Source organism: Artemia franciscana, unplaced genomic scaffold (genome assembly GCF_032884065.1).
Source record: "Artemia franciscana unplaced genomic scaffold, ASM3288406v1 PGA_scaffold_58, whole genome shotgun sequence".
Taxonomy (NCBI): Eukaryota; Metazoa; Arthropoda; class Branchiopoda; order Anostraca; family Artemiidae; genus Artemia; species Artemia franciscana.
The window spans coordinates 395,774-420,984 of NW_027062698.1; the positions used below are offsets into that span (position 1 = coordinate 395,774).

A 25,211-nucleotide genomic window follows, 5' to 3' on the forward strand; every position below is an offset into this window, starting at 1 on the left:
AAACTAATAAACGAATGTATATACAGACCGGGACACCGGGATACAAATGACGACCGGGACACAGGGAATATAAATGACGACCGGGACACAGGGACACAACTACAACGGGGACGCCGGGGGGCACAGGGGGATATAAATGACGACCGGGACACCGGGACAGGGAATGGTCGGTTAGCAATCACCATCAACAAAGCTCAAGGGCAATCATTAGAATCATGAGGTATAGATCTGAATACGGATTGTTTTCCCATGGACCATTATATGTTGCATGTTCAAGAGTCGGTAAACCTGACAATCTATTTTATATGCACAGACAATGGGACAGCAAAGAATGTTGTATATTCGCAAGTTTTACGTAGTTAAAAACATATATATATATATATATATATATATATATATATATATATATATATATATATATATATATATATATATATATATATATATATATATATATATATATATATATATATATATATATATATATATCTATATTCACAGGTGGGACATAGGGACACAACTACAATGGCGCGTAACTAATATGGCGCGTAACGACTTACGCGCACGGGGGGGGCTTGGGGGGGCGCGAAGCGCCCCCACCAACTAGGTGTTGGGGTGGCGCGAAGCGCCACCCCAACAGCTAGTATAAAAATAAGTTGTCTGTCTGTCTGTCTGTGGATCAGGTGACGTCATGTTTCTGTGTCGGCTGACGTCATGTTTTCGACTGACGAAATTACAGACCGGGACATCGGGACACAAATGACGACCGGGACACCGGCACAAAGGGAATATAAATGACGACCGGGACACAAGGAATGTTCGATTAGCAATCACCATCAACAAAGCACCGGGACACAAATGACGACCGGGACACAGGGAGTATAAATGATGACCAGGACATAAGTAAAAAAACTAAAAAAAACTAAAAAAAAGGTAAAAACTACAAAAAAACTAAAAAGAAAAAAAAACTAAAAACTAATAAAAAACTAAAAAAGCTAAAAAGCTAAAAAAAAAACTAAAAAAGAAAATAGAATGAAAACGGAAAAAAAAGAAAAATAAAGGAGAAAAACAAAACTTAAAAAAAAAAGAAAAAAAAAACTAAAAAAAGGTAAAAAACTAAAACCTAAAAAAAGACCAATTCAAAAACGAATGTATATACAGACCGGGACACAAATGACGACCGGGACACAGGGAATATAAATGACAACCAGGACACTCAAAGAGAAATTACAGACCGGGACACCGGAACACAAATGATGACCGAGACAAAAATGACGACCGGGACACCGCGACACAGGGAATATAAATTACGACCGCGACACTCAAAGAGAAATTACAAACTGGGACACCGGGACACAAATGACGACCGGGACACAGGGAAACAACAACAACGGGGACGCCGGGGGCACAGGGGGATATATAAATGACGACAGGGACACAGGGAATGTTCGATTAGCAATCACCATCAACAAAGCTCAAGGGCAATCATAAGAATAATGAGGTATAGATCTGAACTCAGATTGTTTTTCCCATGGACAATTATATGTTGCATGTTCAAGAGTCGGTAAACCTGACAATCTATTTATATGCACAGACAATGGGACAGCCAAGAATGTTGTACATTCGCAAGTTTTACGTAGTTAAAAATATATATATAAATCTATCTATATTCACAGGTGGGACACAGGGACGCAACTACAATGGCGCGTAACTAATATGGCGCGTAACGACTTGCGCGCGCGGGGGGGCTTGGGGGGGGGGCGCGAAGCGCCCCCACCAACTAGGTGTTGAGGTGGCGCGAAGCGCCACCCCAACAGCTAGTTATAAATAAAAGACAACTTAGTAACCATCCTTAAGTGTGCTCGAGCCCTATTGCTTTCGGCAACCTTTTTTTCTTTTATCTCAGTGACAATGGACTAGAGTCCGTTCTTAACTATAATATTACTATGTGTCGTGGTTTGTTCTTTGCAATGCTTCAGCTATTTCGACTGAAACTTATATAGTTCTCTTATATAGTCAGCCAGGAAAGCTTATCAAACTTTCATAATCCTATTTACATTTAGCTATACTAATCTATATATCTATACATATAAAAATATAGTGTCCGTTACACTATCTTCTGTCTGCCCGTCTGTTACAGTATCCTCTATAAAAAAAGAAAAAAAACAAAAAAAGGGAAAAAAATAAAAAAAAACTAAAAGAAAACTAAAAAAGGGAAAAAATCCCTTTGATCTTCTATCAAAAAAGGAAAAAACTGAAAAAACTGAAAAAAAACTAGACACTAAAAAAATATTTTTTTTAAATACTAAAAAAAAATAAAAGAATTGACGTAATTAATTACAATAAAATTGCAATAAAATAAAATCATACTAAAAATTGCAATAAAATATTTGGCAATATAAGGAAGCTTTCATTTCAGTAATTTGCAAAAGCGAAAATTGAGGCTCTTATTAAATTATATCAAACTATTTAAAGAGTAAAAAACTGGTAATTGCAAAAATATTTGAATATATTTTGACAATGGATTAAAGTATATCGAAAACCTTAAAAAAGAAAACCAAAAGTTCGAAGTTTAGTAGAAATTGTTGAAGTTTAGAATGCTTGCTGCTCAAAGAAAAAGTGTCATTAATGTCTAAGAGATCTTATCCTACAATGTTACCAAAAATTTAACACCAGGACGAAACACCAGAGCAACGCAAAACCAGGCTTACGGCTCAAAGAGAAAGCGCCAGATTAGGAATTTCCAATTTACGTCAACGAAGACGTGTCGAGGAGCCACGAGAGCAGCGCGAAACCAGACTTGCAGTTGACAGAGAAAGTAAAAAAAGAAGGTGTGTCGAGGAATCACCAGAGCAACGCGTAACCAGACTTGCTGCTCAAAGAGAAAGTAAAAAAAGAAGGCGGGTCGAGGAACTACCAAAGCAACGCAAAACCAGGCTTGCAGCTGATAGAGATAGTAAAAAAAGAAGGCGTGTCGCTGTATTACAAAATCAATGCGTGTATAATCGCCTGGCATTCAAGTACTGCCCTTCCGATGATTATAGCTTGAGTCAAGATATTCAAATCGGGACTATGTCTGAAATTTTTCCCTATTGCGAGGCCTTGAAATTTAATGGTGAAACAATGGGAATGTGTTGCGCCTCAGTAAAAGTTAAACTTCCTCAACTGGCTGCGTTACCAGAGGCATTGAAAACTTTGCTTACTGGGTATACGTCTAAATCGAAGCATTTTTTTTTATCAAACATCAGGAAATATAACTCATGTTTCCAAATGACCTCGTTTGGAGTCCAAATCAAAGATCAAGGTCATTTATGCCTACTTTCAAAGTAAAAGGGCAAATTTATCATAGAGCAGGTTCCCTTCTACGATTCTCAGGTGAGCATCACAAATTTTTACAACTGTACTTCATCAGTCATAGCAATGCTGAATTGAATGCAAGTGGCGAAATTTCTCCCGACGTTGAAAAGACTATCGTTTCCCAGTTGCAACATCTTTGCCACGAAAATGTTAATTTAGTGTCTCTGTTCAAAACAGCAATCGATTTTGGTGCCTACTGATACGCATAAAATTGTTATTTACCCTGACAAAACGCCTACTGGGGAACATGTACGTAGATACAATGCTCCAACTATCAACGAAGTGGCAATTGTTATGTTCGGTTATCAGTTCTTACCTCAAAATATTATACTTCACAAGCGAAACGCTCGGTTGACAAAATTGCTGAAACTCATCGATACTACGATGCCCTACAATATCCTATCATTTTTTGGGATGGAGCCAACGGCTATTACTTTAATATTAAATTGATAAATCCAGCCACTAACAAAGAAATGGATAAGAAATGCAGCGCAATGAACTATTATGCCTATAGACTAATGATTCATCAGAATGAAGAGAATTATATTTTAAAATGTCGTCAATTGTTTCACCAACACATCGCTGATATGTATGCAAAGATTGAATCAGAACTTTTGCAATTCATCCGTCTGAATCGGACTAAGCTCCACTCTGAACAATACATTCATTTGCGAGATACAGTTGTAAATGACGGAAATACCACTAACATTGGAAGAGTAACGATTTTACCTTCGTCATATGCTGGCAGTCCGCGTCATATGCATGACTATGTTCAGGATGCCATTGCGTATGTTCGTCTCTATGGTCGCCCAGATTTATTAATTACACTAGCTGGTTCCCAGCGGCAGGCATCTATATGTGAATTCTCATTGTCTCTTGTGTTCTATTGCAGTCCTTTCAATTTTAATTTTTTTTTAATTTATTTGCTTTTTTAGTTTTTTTTCTTTTTTTGTTTTTTAGTTTTTTTAAATTTTTTTGTTTCATTTAGTTTTTTTTAATTTTTCTTCTTTTTTTTAATTTTATTTTTCTTCTTTAATTTTTAGTTTTTTTCCGGAACGTGCCCCAGAAACACGTGTGCAAGGTCCTAATTTTTAACTACGTAAAACTTTCGGATATACAACTGGTAATTCCTCTGATATACTCTGGTAATTCCTCGACACGCATTGTTTTTTTACTTTCTCTTTCAGCCGCAAGCCTGGTTTCGCGTTGCTCTTGTTATACATCGACACACTTTCTTTTGGTAATTTCTCCCTGAGCCGCAAGGCTAAACCCCCCCCCCTAAAGCAACACGTAAGCAAGGTGCTAATTTTTAACTGCGTAAAACTCGTGGATTCTTCGCAATTCTGGGCACAACATTCTTCGCAGTCGCATTGCCTGTGCATATAAATAGATCGTCCGGTTTACCGACTCTAGAACATGCAACATATAATTGTCCATGGGAAAAATAATCCGTATTAAGATCTTCAGCCCATTTTTCTAAGGATTGCCCTTGAGCTTTGTTGATGGTGATTGCAAGTGCTAATCAAATTGAAATTGCAATCTTTTAAACTGAAAAGGCAGATCTGTTGGAATCATGGGAATACAAGGAATAAGAACGGCCTCACCCTCGGAAGGCCCTGTCAAGATTGTTGCCTCTATTACGTTTTCCATTTTTTTTTTAAGGCAAGTCGCGTGCCATTGCAAAGCTTTGGTGGGTTAATATTTCAAAACAGCATTACTGGCACGTCTATTTCTAGTTGTAGAACATGTGATGGAAACCCTTGGAGATCCAGGGAATCTAAAATTTATGATGGATAGTTAACCGCTTCATTTGATTCCAGAACTGTGTCGACTGACCTGTAAATGACCGGTCTCGAATCTTGGTCAGAATAAAATTGTTGATTTCGTGGACATCTTTGTTCTTGGCTGCCAGAATCGCTCGTTCATTTAGTCATTTATGATTTTTATAATTGGTTGGAATATTCGGAAATACCTTTTTAACCAAATCATTTTTTGACGACACTAAATTATAGAATTCAGGAGGCAGTCGTATACGTTCTGAAATGGAGTCAACTGGGAACATTCCGTTTCCAATTGCTAGTAATTGATCTGAAAATGTTTCACCAAAGTGATCGTTTTGCAATTGGACACGCATACTTATAGCTAATTTTAATGTTTTTACGTGTGCCAATAAATAAAAATTTTTCAGGCAAGTATTAATTTCATCCGCAGGTGTCGATTTAGGAATAATAGGTAATGTTTGCCTGAAATCTCCCGCAAGCAATATTAATGAGCTGCCAAAGGGTTTAGAATTTCCTCACAAATCTTGCAATGATCGCTCGAGAGCCTCGGGTGAATTTTTGTGCGCCATTATGCACTCATCCCAAACAATAAGTTTGCATTGCTGCAATATTTTACCCATCCCAGATGATTTGGAAATGTTGCAGGTGAGAGTGTCTGTAGATTGCATATCAGAGGCAATTTCAAAGCGGAACGAGCAGTCCTCCCACCAGGCATTAACGTTGCGCTATTCCAGACGACACTAGGGCCAATGCTATGTCATTTTTGGATAGAATTGATGCTAGAAGCAATCTAATTAGAAACGTTTTACCAGTACCTCTTGGCGAATCCAAGTAGAAGATTTCTCCAGCTTGGTTATCGACACAATGCCTTTTTGTTCAGACGTTAACTTAGAAATATTTGTTTGTACATACGACAATAGACCAATCGTGTTGTAACTTTGTTCATGATCCAATTCTTCACATGTAGAAATAGCAGCAGTACGATTAGGTGAAGGCATTCCCAAATGCTTGAGAAGTCTGTAAATGTACCACTAAGTGAACAACAGTTGGACTTCGTTCATGTATCGGAAATGAAAGAATTCGAAACAGAGCTTCATTGCTGCTTATGTATCTTCCAGCCTGATATTGTACGACTTTATCAATATCACTGATTTCGGATTGCAAGCCAAAAACTGCCATGTGACTGCCATTTCCATTGTTTCGCCATTGAATTTCAAGGCCTTGCAATAGGGACAAATTTCAGACATGGTCCCAATTTGAACATCTCGACTCAAGCTATAATCATCGAAAGGGCAGTACTTGAATGCTAGGCGATTATACACGCGTTGCTTTTGTAATAAATCGATATGCCTTCCTTTTTTACTACCTCTGTCAGCCGCAAGCCTGGTTTCGCATTGCTCGGTGGTCCCTCGACACGCCTTCGTTGACGTAAAGCCACAAGCCTGGTTTCACGTTGTTCTGATGATTCCTCGACACGCCTCCTTTTTTTACTATCTCTGTCAGCTGCAAGCCTGGTTTCACGTTGCTCTGGTGGTTCCTCGACACACTTTTGTTGACGTAAAGCCGCAAGCCTGGTTTCGCGTTACTCTGGTGATTCCTCGACAAGCCTCCTTTTTTACTATCTCCGTCAGCTGCAAGCCTGGTTTCGCGTTGCTCTGGCGGTTCCTCGACACGCCTTAGTTGACGTAAAGCCGCAAGCCTAGTTTCGCGTTGCTCTGGTAATTCCTCGACGCCTTCTTTTTTTACTATCTCTGTCAGCTGCAAGCCTGATGTCGCGTTGCTCTTGTGGTTCCTCAAAAAAACTTCGTTGACATAAATTGGACATTCCTAATCTGGCCCTTTCTCTATGAGCCGCAATCCTGGTTTTGCATTGCTCTGGTGTTTACTCCTGGTATTCCTTTTTTGGTGAAGTTATACGATAATTTCTCTTTGACACTAGTGATACTTTCTATTTGAGCTGCAATATAATGGCACTTTTTTTCTGAGCCGCTAATATTTATATATATCTTATATATATAAAAATAAGTTGTCTGTGTGTCGAGTGACGTCACTGTCCGCATATGAAGTCTGAATTATTTCATCACATACCAATTCAAAAATGAATGTATTCAAGCTGAAGTAGCTCAGTTATATAACTACCTGTGTTGGCGCAGTGGGTTTGACCTTAGCGTGGTAATACGGGACCCAGAGATCGAACCATGCTGCAGGAATGCACTACAGGGCCGACGCAGGAACCTTAGTAGTCAAGAAGCGTCGTTAATCCGATACAAATACAAATACAGTAGCTCAGTTAGTAAAGCGTTATGTTGCAGGTTCTAGGTCCGAGAGGTTCCAGGTTCGAACCTTGGCTTTAGCATTGATACAAAAGAAGAAGAAAAAAACTAAAAAAGATAAAAACTTCAAAAAAAACTGAAAAGAAAATACTAAAAAAACTAAAAGCTAAAATACTAAAAAAAACTCAAAAAGGGTAAAAACTAAAAACTAAAAAACAAAAAAAAAACTAAAAAAAAATAGAAAAATGTAAAACTAAAAAAAACTAAAAAGAAAAAAAAACTAAGAACTAATAAAAAAAACTAAAAAAACTAAAAAAAACTAAAAACTGAAAAAGAAAAAAAACTAAAAAAAGGAAAAAAACCGAAAAATAAAGGAGAAAAGAAAACTAAAAAAAAATAAAAATAAAAAAAACTGAAAAAGGTAAATGTATTCAAGCCGAAGTAGCTGAGGTGGTAAAGCGTTATGTTCCAGGTTCTAGGTCCGAGAGGTTCCAGGTTCGAACCTTGGCTTTAGCATAAATACAAAAGAAGAGAAAAAACTAAAAAAGAAAAAAAAAAAAAAAAAACTAAAAAACAGGTAAAAACTACTAAAAAAATTAAAAAAGCTAAAAAACTAAAAAAAACTAAAAAAAGGTAAAAAAAAACAACTAAAAACTAATAAAAAAACTAAAAACTGAAAAAGAAAAAAAACTAAAAAAAGGAAAAAACTGAAAAATAAAGGAGAAAAAGAAAACTAAAAAAAATAAAAATAAAAAAAAACTAAAAAGGTGAAAACTACAAAAAAACTAAAAAGAAAAAAGAAAAAAAAGCTCAAAATAGGTAAAACAAAAAAAAAAAGGAAAAAAACAAAAAAAATTATTTCATCACATACCAATTCAAAAACGAATGTATATACAGACCAGGACACAGGGAATATAAATGACGACCGGAACACTAAAAGAGAAATTACAGACTGGGACACCGTGACACGAATGACGACTGGGACGTGTGTGTAGACTGACGTCATGTTTGTGTGTCGACTGACGTCATGTTTGTCGACTATAAATGACGACTGGGACACAGGGACACAACTACAACGGGGACGCCGGGGGGCACAGGGGGATATATAAATGACGATGGGGACACAGGGAATGTTTGATTAGCAATCACCATCAACAAAACTCAAGGGTAATCATTAGAATAATGAGGTATAGATCTGAATACGGATTGTTTTTCTCATGGACAATTATATGTTGCATGTACAAGAGTCGGGAAACCTGACAATCTATTTATATGTACAGACAACGGGACAGCGAAGAATGTTGTATATTCGCAAGTTTTACGTAGTTAAAAACATCTGGGTCTGTCGGGTAAAGTCATGTTTGTGTGTTGACTGACGTCATGAAGTTAGTTGTCGTCATTTTTGTTATGACGGTGACGTCATTAAAGGTATTTAAGACATGCGTTTACGGAGAAATCTATTAATGTTTAACTGTAAAATGGCTGATGAACTTACAATGGCAACAGCCGAGGAAAATGCTCAAAGAGTCTATGCCTAAAAACTTGCTGCTGATAGAGAAAGTAAGAAAAGAAAGCGTGCCGAGGAATCACAAGAACAGCAAGAAAACAGGCTTGAGGCTGATAGAGAAAGAAAGAGCAGAAAGCGTGCCGAGGAACTACCAGAGCAACACGAAACCAGACTTGCTGCTAAAAGAGAAAGTGAAAAAAGAAGGCATGCCGAGGAACTACCAGAGCAACATGAAACCAGACTTGCTGCTAAAAGAGAAAGTGAAAAAAGAAGGCGTGCCGAGGAATCACAAGAACAGCAAGAAATCAGGCTTGCTGCTGATAGAGAAAGTAAGAAAAGAAAGCGTGGCGAGGAATCAGAGCAACCTGAAAGTTATCGCCTGGCATTCAGGTACAGCCCAGTCGATGATTATAGCTTGAGTAGATGTGTTCAAATCGGGACTACGTCTAAAATTTGTCCCTATTGCAAGGCCTTGAAATTCAATGGTGAAACAATGGGAATGTGTTGCGCCTCAGGAAAAGTTAAACTTCCTCTATTGGCTGCACCACCAGGGCCATTGAAGACTTTCCTTACTGGAACTACGTCAGAATCTAAGCGTTTTTTTTATCACAAATCAGAAAATATAACTCATGTTTCCAAATGACGTCGTTTGGAGCCCAAATCGAAAATCCAGATCAATTTATGTCTACTTTCAAAGTAAAAGGGCAAATTTATCATAGAGCAGGGTCCCTTCTACCATTCTCAGGCGAGAATCATAAATTTTTACAATTGTACTTCATCAGTGATAGAAATTCTGAATTGAATGCAAGTTGCGAAATTTCTCCCAACGTTGAAAGGACAATCGTTTCCCAATTGCAATATCTTTTCCACGTAAATAATAATTTAGTGCGTCTGTTCAAAACAGCCATCGATTTGATGCCTACTGATACGCATAAAATTGCTATTTCCGCTGACAAAACGCCTCCTGGCCAACATGTGCGTAGATACAATGCTCCAACTATCGACAAAGTGGCAATCGTTATGGTCGGTGATAAGTTTTTACCTCGAGATATTATTCTTCATAAGCGAAAAGCTCAGTTGTTAAGAATTGCTGAAACTCATCGATGCTACGATGCCCTACAAACAATATCCTATCATTTTTGGGATGGAGCCGACGGCTATCACTTTAATATTAAATTGATGAATCCAGCCACTAGCAATAGTTGAAATCACTGATAAACTACATAGTAAAACTTGAAGTGTTTGGGTCAGTGCGATGCTGGATGTACTCAGTGGAATGGCAAAAACGAGGTTTGCCATACGCACATATACTAATCTGGCTACATAAAAAAATTACTTCGAACGAAATTGATGATGTGATTTCCGCTGAAATACCTGATGAAAATGTCGATAAGGGGTTACATGATATTATTGTAAAAAATATAATACATGGACCTTGCGGTGCACTGAACGAAAATTCACCATGCATGGCCAAAGGAAGGTGCACAAAGCAATGTCCTTGACTTTTAGTATCCAACACAATTACTGGCAATGATGGTTACCCACAATATAGAAGAAGATCTACTGAAGATGGCGATAAAACAGCAATAATAAAGAAGCGTAACGGTACCACCATCGAAGTAGATAACCGTTGGGTTGTTCCATATTCCCCATTATTATCAAAAACATTTAATGCACACATAAACGTTGAATACTGTAACTACGTAAAGGCAATCAAATACATATGTAAATACGTCAACAAAGGCAGTGACATGGCAGTTTTTGGCTTGCAGCCCGAAATCAAAGATATCGACGAAATAGTACAATATCAGGCTGGAAGATACATAAGCAGTAATGAAGCTGTTTGGCGAATTCTTTCATTTCCGATACATAAACGTAGTCAAGCTGTTGTTCACTTAGCGGTACATTTACAGAATGGTCAACGTGTTTATTTTTCGGAATCCATCGTGCAACAAAGAGCCCTGAATCCACCGGATACAAAGTTAACTGCTTTCTTTTCGCTATGCAAAAATGATTCTTTTGCCAAAAAACTGCTGTATACTGAAGTGCCTTCGTATTGCACGTGGAATACTAAAAATAAAGTATTTGAACGTCGAAAACAGGGTAAGTCAGTCGACGGCCAAACTACCATCTTCAAAGATACCACGATAGGAAGACTCTACACCGTTCACCCCAATCAACATGAATGCTTCTTCTACGCCTGCTTTTGGTGAATGTACCCGGTCCGACGTCCTTTGAGTATTTGAGAACTGCAAACGGTACTATACATGACACTTACCGTAGTGCATGCCAAGCTCCGAATTTATTGGAGAATGACCAACACTGGGATAACTGCATCAATGATGCGTGCGAAACGTCAACTCCAAGTCAAATTCGTGCATTGTTTGGAATCATTCTAACAACTTGCTCTCCTTCAGCTTCTACAGAGTTATGGGGAAAATATAAATCGAAAATGTCCGAAGATATACTCCATCGAAAACGGCTAGAGACGTCAGATATGACTTTTGATTTTACATCAGAAATTTATAACTACACTTTAGTTATTATAGAAGATTTGTGCGCATGTATGGCAAACAAACCTCTTCAGGATTTGGGAATGCCTTCACCTAATCGTACCGCTGCTGTTTCGACATGTGTAGAATTGGATCGTGAACAAAGTTACAGTACGAGTGATCTATTGTCGTATGTACAAAATAACATTTCCAAGTTAACGTCGGAACAAAAAGACATTTATGATGATAATGCATTGTGTCGATAACAACGTTGGAGAAATTTTCTTTTTGGATTCGCCAGGAGGTACTGGTAAAACGTTTGTGATAAAACCGATTCTGGCATCAATTCGATCAAAAAACGATATAGCGTTGGCAATTGCGTCGTCCGGAATAGCCGCAACGTTGCTGCCTGGGAGAAGAACTGCTCATTCCGCTTTGAAATTGCCTCTAAATTTGCATTCTACAGAAACTCCCAAGTGCAATATTTCCAAATCATCTGGGATGGGTAAAGTATTGCAGCAATTCAAACTTATTATTTGGGACAATGCACAATGGCACACAAAAAATCGCTCGAGGCTCTGGATCAATGTTTGAAAGATTTGCGAGGGAATTCGAAACCCTTTGGCAGAACATTAATATTGCTTGCGGGAGATATCAGGCAAACATTACCTATAATACCTAGATCAACCCCTGCAGACGAAATGAATGCTTGCCGGAAAAATTCTAATTTATGGGAACACGTAAAAACATTAAAATTAACTACAAATATGCGTGTCCGAGTGCAAAACGATGACTCTGGTCAAACATTTTCAGATCAATTGCTGGCAATTGGAAATGGAAAGCTCCCAGTAGACTAAATTTCAGGACGTATACAACTACCTGCTGAATTCTGTAATTTAGTGACGTCCAAAAATGGATTGATTGAAAAAGTATTTCCGAATATTCTAAACAATTATAAAAATAATAAATGGCTAAGTGAAAGAGCGATTCTTGCACCCAAAAATATAGACATCCACGAAATCAACAATATTGTTTTAACCAAGATTCGAGACCAGGCAGTCCTTTACAAGTCAGTCGAAACAGTTCTGGAACCAAATGAGGCGGTTAATTATCCATCTGAATTTTTAAATTCTGTGGATCTTTCAGGGTTTCCACCACACGTGCTACAACTAAAAATAGGCGTACTAATAATACTGTTAAGAAATATCAACCCACCAAAGCTTTGCAATGGCACGCGACTCGCCGTAAAAAAAAAACAATGGAAAACGTAATAGAGGCCACAATCTTGACAGGGCCTTTTGAGGGTGAGGCTGTTCTTATTCCTCGCATTCCCATGTATCAGATTAACGACGCTTTTTGACTACTAAGGTCCCCGCGTCGGCCCTGCAGTGATTCCAACGGATCTGCCTTTTCAATTTAAAAGATTGCAATTCCCAATTCGATTAGCATTTGCAATCACCATCAACAAAGCTCAAGGTCAATCATTAGAAAAATGTGGTATAGATCTTAATACTGGTTGTTTTTCCACTGGACAATTGTACGTTGCATGTTCGAGGGTCGGTAAACCTGACAATCTATTTATATGCAGCGACAATTGGACAGCGAAGAATGTTGTATATTCGCAAGTTTTACGCAGTTAATTTGTATTGTATCTATCTATCTATCTATATAAAAACGAGTTGTGTGTATGCAGGTTTGTTTGTTTTTAAAAAGAGCGTTTGCATATGACGTCATTATAAGTACATAAGGCTTTGTATATGCACAGACAATGGGAAAGCCTAGAATGTTGTATATTCGCAAGTTTTACGTAGTTCAAAACACATATATAAATCTATCTATATTCATAGGTGGTACACAGGGACACAACTACAATGGCGCGTAACTAATATGGCGCGTAACGACTTACGCGCGAGGGGGGCTTGGGGGGGGGGGCGAAGCGCCTCCACCAACTAGGTGTTGGGGTGGCACGAAGCGCCACCCCAACAGATAGTATTGAATAGAACTTAATATTGAATATGACTTCATTTATTATATATTGACGTCATATTGTGACAGACTACAGATAACAGACAATAGATAGTACATTTTTATATATATAGATTTACATGTAATCCATATTGGGGAGATACAGCAACTTTTACTTCCTGGACAATTGCCGGTTAATAGACTTGACATTAGGGCCCGTGTCTTCCGGTAAAAATTGAAATCACTGATAAATTTCATAGTGAGACTTAAATTGTTTGGGCCAGTACGATGCTGGTTGTACTCAGTGGAATGGCAAAAGCGAGAATTGCCACACGCACATATACTAATATGGTTATTTAACAAAATTGCTTCTAATGAAATTGACGATGTGATTTCCACTGAAATACCTGATGTAGATTTCGAGAGGGGCTTACATGACACGTTGTTAAAAAATATCTGATACACGGACCTTGCGGTGAACTGAATGAAAATTCACCATGCATTGTTTCTTGCTTTTTTCAATTTTATTTTTAAGAAAAAATATATTTTGAGTAGCAACATCACATATTTTCTTTATGTTATTTCAAACAGCAAAACATTTGTGAAAAATGTTTCACATTTTGAATAATGCATTTGCTAATTTCTATCTTATTTCAAAAAAGATATATTTTGATTAACACCATCACATATTTCCTCATATTGTTTTAAGGAGAGAAAAACATTTATAAGAAAATATATAATATTTTTTTATGCTACACGTACATGTTTACCATCTTATTCCAAGAATCAGTAGATTTTAAGCAGGATCATCGTATATTTTCTTCTGATTTTACTTCAGGCAACAAAACATTTTGAAGAAAATATTTGATAGTTTGAATAATACATTCGCTTATTTCCAACTTATTCCAAGAAACAATAATATTTTGAGCAGCACTGTCACATATTTCCTCACCCTATTTCAAGCATCGGCATATTTTCATGAAAATATATGGTATCATTATTTACTAGCTGTTGGGGTGGCGCTTCACGCCACCCCAACACCTAGTTGGTGGGGGCGCTCCGCGCCCCCCCCAAGCCTCCCCGCGCGCGTAAGTCGTTACGCGCCATATTAGTTACGCGCCATTGTAGTTGTGTCCCTATGTCCCACCTGTGAATATAGATATATATATATATATATATATATATATATATATATATATATATATATGTTTTTAACTACGTAAAACTTGCGAATATACAACATTCTTTGCTGTCCCATTGTCTGTGCATATAAATAGATTGTCAGGTTTACCGACTCTTGAACATGCAACATATAATGGTCCATGGGAAAACAATCCGTATTCAGATCTATACCTCATGATTCTAATGATTGCCCTTGAGCTTTGTTGATGGTGATTGCTAATCGACCATTCCCTGAGTCGCCATCGTCATTTATATATCCATCGTATTTTATATATTTTTTTCTTTTCATTTTTTTTGTAGTTTTTACCTTTTTTTTAGTTTTTTTTACTTATGTCCTGGTCGTCATTTATACTCCCTGTGTCCCGGTGCTTTGTTGATTGCTAATCGAACATTCCTTTTGTCCCGGTCGCTTTCTCTTTGAGTGTCGTCATTTATTTAGATTGTCAGGTTTACCGACTCTTGAACATGCAACATATAATTGTCCATGGGAAAAACAATCCATATTCAGATCTATACCTCATGATTCTAATGATTGCCCTTGAGCTTTGTTGATTGTGATTGCTAATTGAACATTCCCTGTGTCCCGGTAGTCATTTATATTCCCAGTATCCCGGTCGTCATTTGTGTCCCAGTGTTCCAGTCTGTAATTTCTCTTTGAGCGTCCCGTTCGTCTTTGTTTGATGGTGAGCTTTGTTGCCCCTTGAGCTTTGTTGATGGTGATTGCTAATCGAACATTGCCTGTGTCCCCGTCGTCATTTATGTCCCCCCTGTGCCCCCGGCGTCACCGTTGTAGTTGTGTCCCTGCGTCCCGGTCGTCATTTATATTCCCTGTGTCCCGGTCGTCATCCCGGTATACATTCGTTTTTGAATTGTTATATGATGAAATAAATTTTTAATTTTTTCCCTTTTTTTCCTTTTAGTTTTTTTATTTTTTCTTTTTAGTTTTTTTTTGAAGTTTTTATCTTTTTAGTTTTTTTTATTTTTATTTATATTTTTTTAGTTTTCTTTTTCTCCTTTATTTTTCAGTTTTTTTCCTTTTTTTAGTTTTTTTTTTCTTTTTTAGTTCTTTTAGTTTTTACCTTTTTTAGTTTTTTTTAGTTTTTTAAATGAAAATTTTTTTTAGTTTTTTTCCTTTTTTTCTTTTTAGTTTTTTATTGATTTTTACCTTTTTTGTAGCTTTTTCAGTTTTTTTTTCGTTTTTTCTTTTTACTTTTTTAGTTTTTATCTTTTTTATTTTTTTTTATTTTTATTAATTTTATTAGCTTTCTTTTTCTCTTCTATTTTTCAGTTTTTTCTTTTTTTTAAGTTTTTTTTTTTAGTTTTTAGTTTAGGTTTTTTTTTTAGTTTTTAGTTTTTTAGTTTTTTTTAGTTTTTTAGCCTTTTTATTTTTTTTATTAGTTTTTAGTTTTTTTTTGTAGTTTTTGCCTTTTTTTAGTTTTTTCAGTTTTTTTTTTAGTTTTTAGTTTTTTACCTTTTTTAGCCTAACCAGGATTTGAACCTGGGACCTTCATTCTCCGTTCTGACACCCTCTCTCATCGAGTGACTACTCCAGAATGTTCATTTTGGTGTTTTAAATGGTATATTATTAACCAAATTAATGTGTTTTACAATATACTAAGCATCGTCAAAGCAAAAATGACGACAACTAATTTCATGACGTCAGCCGACACAGAAACATGACGTCACCTGATCCACAGATCCACAGACAGACAACTTATTTTTATATATATAGATTTATTTATTCTTAATAGTGCATTCGTCTATTTCCATCATATTTTAACAATCAATTCTTTTGAGCAACACAATTACATATTTGCTCATAATATTTCAAGCATCAAAACATTTTGATTAAAACATTTGGTATTTTGAATAATACATTTCCTTGTTTTATTATTATTTTTTTCTTCTTTTTATTTTAACTTTTTTATTATTTTTTTAAATGTAATTTTTTTACTTGTCGACATTGTTTTGATTAAATTTAATTTTTTATCATTTATCTGTCAACGCCATTCCTAAGTTGAAAGAATCAGTCATCCCACAGCTTCGTTGACATAAGCTGTCAAGGCCATGACAATGTTGATACAAGCGGTCACACCATGCCTATGTTAACATAAGCAGTCAAGTGAAGTTCAATACTATATCAGAAATTCTACTGGTCCATTTGAATCCAAATAAATCGGTTTTATATGGTCCTCTTTCTATTCAATACTCCAAGCGATGCCGTTGGAACGATTTATCCTTCAGCTTTGCCCGTGGGAAGTGTAAAGGGACATTATTTGCCAGCACTGCAAAGACAGAATGAGGACGGTAACAAAGACGAGTAAGAAGAAAAATTTATATTAGGTTTTTTTTAATTAAAATTTTTGATTTGAGTTCAAAAAGTTCCTTTTTATAACTGATTGATCTGAAGTTTTGATCTCGATTAAAGAAGTGGTTTTCAAAAAGTTACGATTAGCAACTCCTGATATTACAGGCTCCTTAGAGGTGAAAATCAGATAAATATTAAAGAAAAAACACTTTTTGACCTGAAGTTCATATTTCTTTTGAAGTTATTCTCCAAGCCAAAGTTAGCAGAAATTTCATCACACATTAAACAAAAACAGAAAGAAGGAAAGAAAATGCTTACGTTCAAACACATTGCAAACTGGCATTGAAATAGATTGTGGTCAATATCTCCACACATTGAGCAAACAATTGGTTTGGTTGGATCTAGGCATTCTCTAGAGCAGTGGCCTATTTGCTTACAGTAACTACATTGTTCTTCATAGGTGTCGAAATGCCCATCCTCAATCGATTCTTCATGTCTATCGTCGGGATCTATTTTCCAGAGCTCTTTGTCTGAAAAACAAAATATTATGAAAATGCAACACAATATTAAAGAAGTCAAGAAAGTAAATAAACTTTCAACTCAACAGATCGAAAACTTTTTATGGCCCAAAAGTTATGTTTAAGTTCACTATATATATATATATATATATATATATATATATATATATATATATATATATATATATATATATATATATATATATATATATATATATATATATACAAGCTGTTGGGGTGGCGCTTCGCGCCACCCCAACACCTAGTTGGTGGGGGCGCTTCGCGCCCCCCCCAAGCCCCCCCGCGCGCGTAAGTCGTTACGCGCCATTGTAGTTGTGTCCCTATGTCCCACCTGTGAATATAGATATATATATATATATATATATATATATATATATATATATATATATATATATATATATATATATATATATATATATATATATATATATATATGTTTTTAACTACGTAAAACTTGCGAATATACAACATTCTGTGCTGTCCCATTGTCTGTGCATGTAAATAGATTGTCAGGTTTACCGACTCTTGAACATGCAACATATAATGGTCCATGGGAAAACAATCCGTATTCAGATCTATACCTCATGATTCTAATGATTGCCCTTGAGCTTTGTTGATGGTGATTGCTAATCGACCATTCCCTGAGTCGCCATCGTCATTTATATATCCCCCTGTGCACCCCGGCGTCCCCTTTGTAGTTATGTCCCTGTGTCCCGGTCGTCATTTATATTCCCTGTGTCCCGGTCGTCATTTGTGTCCCGGTGTTCCAGTCTGTGATTTCTCTTTGAGTGTCCCGGGCGTCATTTATATTCCTTGTGTCCCGGTCGTCATTTATATCCCCCTGTGCCCCCCGGCGTCCCCATTGTAGTTGTGTCCCTGTGTCCCGGTCGTCATTTATATTCCCTGTGTCCCGGTCGTCATTTGTATCCCGGTGTCCCGGTCTGTATATACATTCGTTTTTTAGTTTGTTTTTTCTCCTTTATTTTTTTCCTTTTTTCTTTTTTTTCTTTTTTAGTTTATTTAGATTTTTAGATTTTTTAGTTTTTTTATTAGTTTTTAGTTTTTTTGTAGTTTTTACCATTTTTTTAGTTTTTTTTTTTTACTTATGTCCTGGTCGTCATTTATACTCCCTGTGTCCCGGTCGTCATTTGTGTCTCGGTGCTTTGTTGATTGCTAATTTATATTATATTTATATTTATATTTTTTATATTTATTAATATTTTTTTAGTTTTCTTTTTCTCTTATTTTTCAGTTTTTTCCTTTTTTTAGTTTTTTCTTTTTTAGTTTTTAGTTTTTTTTTGTTTTTTACCTTTTTTTAGTTTTTTTAGTTTTTTAGCTTTTTTAGTTTTTTTATTAGTTTTTAGTTTTTTTTTTAGTTTTTGCCTTTTTTTAGTTTTTTCAGTTTTTTTTAGTTTTTAGTTTTTTACCTTTTTTTAGTTTTTTGTAGTTTTTTAGCTTTTTTAGTTTTTTTTTCTTTTTAGTTTTTTTTGTAGTTTTTACCTTTTTTAGTTTTTTTTCTTCTTTTGTATTAGTTTGAAATAATTCAGACGTCATATGCGGACAAACACGACGTCACTCGACAGACAGACAGACAGACATAACCCACAAACAACTTATTTTTATATATATTTATTCATATTTTTTTAGTTTTCTTTTTCTCTTTTATTTTTCAGTTTTTTCCTTTTTTTTAGATTTTTTCTTTTTTAGTTTTTAGTTTTTTTTAGTTTTTTACCTTTTTTTAGTTTTTTTTAGTTTTTTTAGTTTTTTAGCTTTTTTAGTTTTTTTATTAGTTTTTATTTTTTTTGTAGTTTTTGCCTTTTTTTTATTTTTTTCAGTTTTTTTTTAGTTATTAGATTTTTACCTTTTTTTTAGTTTTTTTTAGTTTTTTAGCTTTTTTAGTTTTTTTTCTTTTTAGTTTTTTTTGTAGTTTTTACCTTTTTTAGTTTTTTTCTTCTTTTGTATTAGTGTGAAATAATTCAGACGTCATATGCGAACAAACATGACGTCACCTGATCCATCCACAGACAGACAGACAACTTATTTTTATATATATAGATAGATATATTGTATTAATTTAAATAAGTTAGTTTTTCTTCTGAGAATGATAACTGATTATGTCATGAAATACCTAGAGCTTTTATAGATACTTGCTTTACTCTCTAATAAAAGGATCTATTTGGAACTCTTTGTTTGTTTTGTTACATGTAGTATGTAAGGTAGTACTAAACTTGCTCCTTTACACCTTCAATAGGGAATAAGTAGTCCCTCAGTTCCAGGGTCACGGGGAAAACCTGTGGATGTTTGGTCAACGAAGAAAAGACCTTTGGGAAACCTAGTTACCTAACTTGGTGGTCAAGAATGTAAGACCTTCAGGAAAACTAACTAATTTGTCAACAATATAAGATCTTGAGGAAAATCTATATTGTTTAACTATTACAGCCAATGGGTTATTGACTTTCGGTACGGGGCCACAATTGAAGTAATATCTAACAAGGGGGAAAACCCCAATTACTTAACTTAGGATATCTTTATTGAGTGATTGTTTTTTATCATATTTTTATTTATTTTTTTTTAGAACGGGCACTATTAGGGAAACCTATAGCCTTGAAAATGCCTTTATAACGTAAGAAATCAATGTAGATGGAATAATTCATAGAATAGAAGTTGTCTAGTGTAAAATATAAATCATGTAACTTGCCGATTATGCTGTTGCTACGGAGGCGGTCATTTAAAAACTTCAATGACCTAAACAGTCAAATTACCACCCTCCCAATAGCTATAAAATGCTCAGAGATGTTTGCCAGTCACCAGTGACTCTCTTTGCCTAAGCTAGACATTATATTATTAACTAAATATAATTTGTTGAAGGTTCACTAGCTAACCATATCTAGAGGGGGCAGCAACCCTTGGTTGATAGAAAGGGAGGCAAGGAGTTGATCATTTATAAATAAAACACGGCTATAGTGGTACTATTTTCTAAATACATATTTATAAATTCCTTAGTTATTATGACGAATTATCATAGACTGTAAGATAACATGGTTTTTCTCAGTAAAGAATTACCCATATATTTTTTTTTACTATATGCTTCTCCGCCACCTCCCTTTCTATTATTTTGATAAACTAGTAATTGAGTTCCTAAATAATTGTTATGTTTCGAATCAGGATGGCATTCTTTACATAAAGATATAAATTTAGGACATACCTATCTTATTAGTGACTTATCACTAAAAAATACTAGATTGAATTTATGTTCATCTATCTCAGAGTCCTAGTGGAAGAAGGAGGGTGGATAAGAATAGAGTAGGGTTTTGTCAATGAACTAGGATTATTCTAAAAAAAATAAAGACGGGTTAAGCTTAAAGATATTTATTGCTTAAAATACACATATTAAAAGAAAAATAATACTTAAAATGCACATTTAAACATCTAAATACATGGGCTCCCACGATATTTTTACACTGTGTCGTATGTACGTATCACGATCAGATGACCCTTGGTATCATCTGGGTGAAGAGCCTAACCTAATCTTCGGATACGGTGATAAGCCCCTTCAAGTTTAGGACATTCATCAAATTTAGGACATTCAATCAAATTTAGGACATTCATCAAATTTAGGACAAGTTTAGGACATTCAGACAATTCATCAAAATTAAAAAGCGGAATTGTGGGGTCAGAGTTTTCAATTAAAACTCAATCTGCCTTTAAGGGTATGCATCACCCTTTACGCACAGTGCTTCAACTCTGAAAAAAACTGCCTAATTCTCGTACTTATTCCTAAGTCGTGTGGATATAAGGAATAAGACCAGCGAGGAATAAGATCAGCATCACCCACAAAAGGCCCTGTTAATATTGTTGCCTTTATTACGTTCTCCATACGGCAAGTCGCGTGCCATTGCAAAGCTTTGGTGGGTTGATATTTAATAACAATATTATTGGTAGGCCTATTTTTAGTTCTAGCACGTGTGGTGGAAACCCTGGGAGATACAGGGAATTTAAAAATTCAGATGGATAATTAACCGCTTCATTTGGTTCCAGAACTGTGTCGACTGACTTGTAAAGGACTGCCTGGTCTCGAATCTTGGTCAAAACAATATTGTTAATTTCGTGGACGTCTATATTTTTGGCTGCCAGAATCGCTTGTTCGCTTAGCCATTTATGATTTTTATAATTGGTTCGAATATTCGGAAATACTTTTTCAACCAATTCATTTTTGGACGTCACTAAATTACAGAATTCAGCAGGTAGTTGTATACGTCCAGAAATTGAGTCTACTGGGAGCTTTCCGTTTCCAATTGCCAGCTATTGATCTGAAAATGTTTGACCAGAGTCATCGTTTTGCAATCGGACACGCATATTTGTAGTTAATTTTAATGTCTTTACGTGTGCCCATAAATTAGAATTTTTCAGGCAAGCATTGATTTCGTCTGCAGGGGTTGATCTAGGTATTATAGGTAATGTTTGCCTGAAATCTCCCGCAAGCAATATCCCGCAACCAAAGGGTTTCAAATTTCCTCTCAAATCTCGCAATGATTGCTCCAGAGCCTCGAGCGATTTTTTGTGTGCCATTGTGCACTCGTCCCAAATAATAAGTTTGCATTGCTGCAATACTTCACCCATCCCAGATGATTTGGAAATATTGCACGTGGGAGTTTCTTTAGAATGCGAATTCAGAGGCAATTTCAAAGCGGAATCAGCAGTTCTTCCACCAGGCAGTAACGTTGCGGCTATTTCGGACGACGCAATTACCAACGCTATTATCATCTTTTGATCGAATTGATGCCAGAATCAGTTTTATCACAAACTTTTTACCAGTACCACCTGGTGCATCCAAAAAGAAGATTTCTCCAACGTTGTTACCGACACAATGCATTATCGTATCATAAATGTCTTTTTGCTCAGACGTTAACTTAGAAATAACATTTAATGCTCACATAAAAGTTGAATACTGTAACTCCGTAAAGGCAATCAAATACATATTTAACAAGTCCCTTCGTATTACACGTGGAATGCTAAAAAGAAATCATTTGAAGGTCGAAAACAGGGTAAGTCAGTCGATAGCCAACCTACCATCTTCAAAGATACCGCAATAGGAAGACTCTACACCAATGATTCTGTCTCCGCCTACTTTTGGTGATTGTACCCAGTCCGACGTCCTTTGAGTATTTGAGAACTGTAAATGGTACTGTACATGACGCTTACCGTAGTGCATGCCAAGCTCTGGATTTATTGGAGAATATCCAACACAGGGAAAACTGCATCAATGACGCGTGCGAAACGTCAACTCCAAGTCAAATTCGTGCATTGTTTGGAATCATACTAACTTCGTGCTATCCTTCAGCTCCAACACAATTATGGGAGAATACTCCATCGAAAACGTCTAGAGACGTTATATATGACCTTTGATTTTACATCAAAAATTTATAACTACACTTTAGTTATTATTGAAGATTTGTGCGTATGTATGGCAAACAAACCTCTTCAGGATTTGGGAATACCTTCACCTAATCGTAACACTGCTGTTTCGACATGTGCAGAATTGAACCGCGAACAAAGATACAACACGAGTGATCTATTGTCGTATGTGCAAAATAATATTTCTAATTTAACGTCTGAGCAAAAAGACATTTATGACAAGATAATGCATTATGTAGATAACAACGTTGGAGAAATCTTCTTTTTGGATGCGCCAGGAGGTACAAGTAAAACATTTGTGATAAAATTGATTCTGGCATCAATTCGATCAAAAAATGACATAACGTTGGCAATTGCGTCGTCCAGAATAGCTGCAACGTTGCTGACTGGTGGAAGAACTGCTCATTTCGCTTTGAAATTGCCTCTGAATTCGCATTCTAAAGAAACTCCCACGTGGAATATTTCCAAATCATCTGGGATGGGTGAAGTATTGCAGCAATGCAAACTTAATATTTGGAATGAGTGCACAATGGCACACAAAAAATCGCTCGAGGCTCTGGTGCAATCATTATGAGATTTGCGAGGATATTCGAAATCCTTTGGCAGCACATTAATATTGCTTACGGGAGATTTCAAGCAAACATTACCTATAATACCTAGATCAACCCCTGCGGACAAAATGAATACTGGCCTGAAAAATTCTAATTTATAGAATTAAAAAATTATAAATTCTATAAATCTAACTATATATATATATATATAAAAACTAGCTGTTGGGGTGGAGCTTCACGCCACCCCAACACCTAATTGGTGGGGCGCTTCGCGCCCCCCAGCCCCCCCCCCCCGCGCGTGCAAGTCGTTACGCGCCATATTAGTTACGCGCCATTGTAGTTGTGTCCCTGTGTCCCACCTGTGAATAGATAATATATATATATATATATATATATATATATATATATATATATATATATATATATATATATATATATATATATATATATATATATATATATATATATATATATATATATATATATATATATTGCATATAAATAGATAGTCAGGTTTACTGACTCTTGAACATGCAACATATAATTGTCCAAGGGAAAAACAATCCGTATTCAGATCTATACCTCATTATTCTAATGATGTGTCCCTGTGTCCCGGTCGTAATTTATATTCCCTGTGTCCCGGTCGTCATTTGTGTCCCGGTGACCCAGTTTGTAATTTCTCTTTGAGTGTCCCGGTCGTCATTTATATTCCCTATGTCAATTGTCCATGGGAAAAACAATCCGTATTCAGATCTATACCTCATTATTCTAATGATGTGTCCCTGTGTCCCGGTCGTCATTTATATTCCCTGTGTCCCTGTGTCCCGGTGTCCTGGTCGTCATTTGTGTCCCGGTGTCCCGGTCTATAATTTCTATTCGAACAATCCCTGTGTCCCGGTCGTCATTTATATATCCCGCCTGTGCCCTCGGCGTCCCCGTTGTAGTTGTGTCCCTGTGTCCCAGTCGTCATTTATATTCCCTGTGTCCCGGTCGTGATTTGTGTCCGGGTGTCCCAGTCTGTAATTTCTCTTTGAGGTTCCCGGTCGTCATTTATATTCCCTGTGTCCCGGTGTCCCGTTATGTAATTTCATCAGTTGACAAACATGACGTCAGTCGACAAACAACTTCATGACGCATACAGCTCAATCCTTATAATGACGTGAGTCGACAAACATGACGTCAGTCGGAACACAAACATGACGTCACTCGACACACACACACAGACAACTTATTTTTACATCTATCTATCTATCTATATATATAAAAATAAGTTGTCTGTCTGTGTGTCTGTCTGTCAGGTTGTCAGTTGTCGTCATTTTTGCTATGACGGTGACGTCATTAAAGATATTTAATCATGAAGTAAGTTGTCGTCATTTTTTCTATGACGGTGACGTCATTAAAGATATTTAAGACATATATGTTCACGTAGAAATCTATTAATGTTTAAGTTTAAAATGACTGATAACTTACAATGGCAAAAGCCGATGAAGATGCTCAAAGAGTCTATGCCAAAAAATTTGCTGCTGATAAAGTCAGAAAAGAAAGCGTGCCGAGGAATCAAAAGAACAGCAAGGAAACAGGCTTGAGGCTGATAGAGAAAGAAAGAACAGAAAGCGTGCCGAGGAATCAAAAGAACAGCAAGGAAACAGGCTTGAGGCTGATAGAGAAAGAAAGAACATTAAGCGTGCCGAGGAACTACCAGAGCAACGCGAAAGCAGACTTGCTGCTAAAAGAGAAAGTGAAAAAAGAAGGCGTGCCGAGGAATCACAAGAACAGCAAGAAATCAGGCTTGCTGCTGATAGAGAAAGTAAGAAAAGAAAGCGTGCCGAGGAATCACAAGA

The 25,211-nt window shown here is 36.1% G+C and overlaps 1 protein-coding gene across 3 annotated transcripts in view; it reads right to left on the minus strand.

Annotated features, from left to right (window-relative positions):
- Nucleotides 1-25,211, minus strand: part of LOC136042059 (uncharacterized) — an 87,959-nt gene that overhangs the window by 15,267 nt on the left and 47,481 nt on the right. For all 3 annotated transcript variants that reach the window (XM_065726926.1, XM_065726925.1, XM_065726924.1), the window contains one exon: nucleotides 17,184-17,395. In XM_065726926.1, the coding sequence (XP_065582998.1) occupies nucleotides 17,184-17,395 (212 nt within the window). The remainder of the gene's footprint in view (nucleotides 1-17,183; nucleotides 17,396-25,211) is intronic.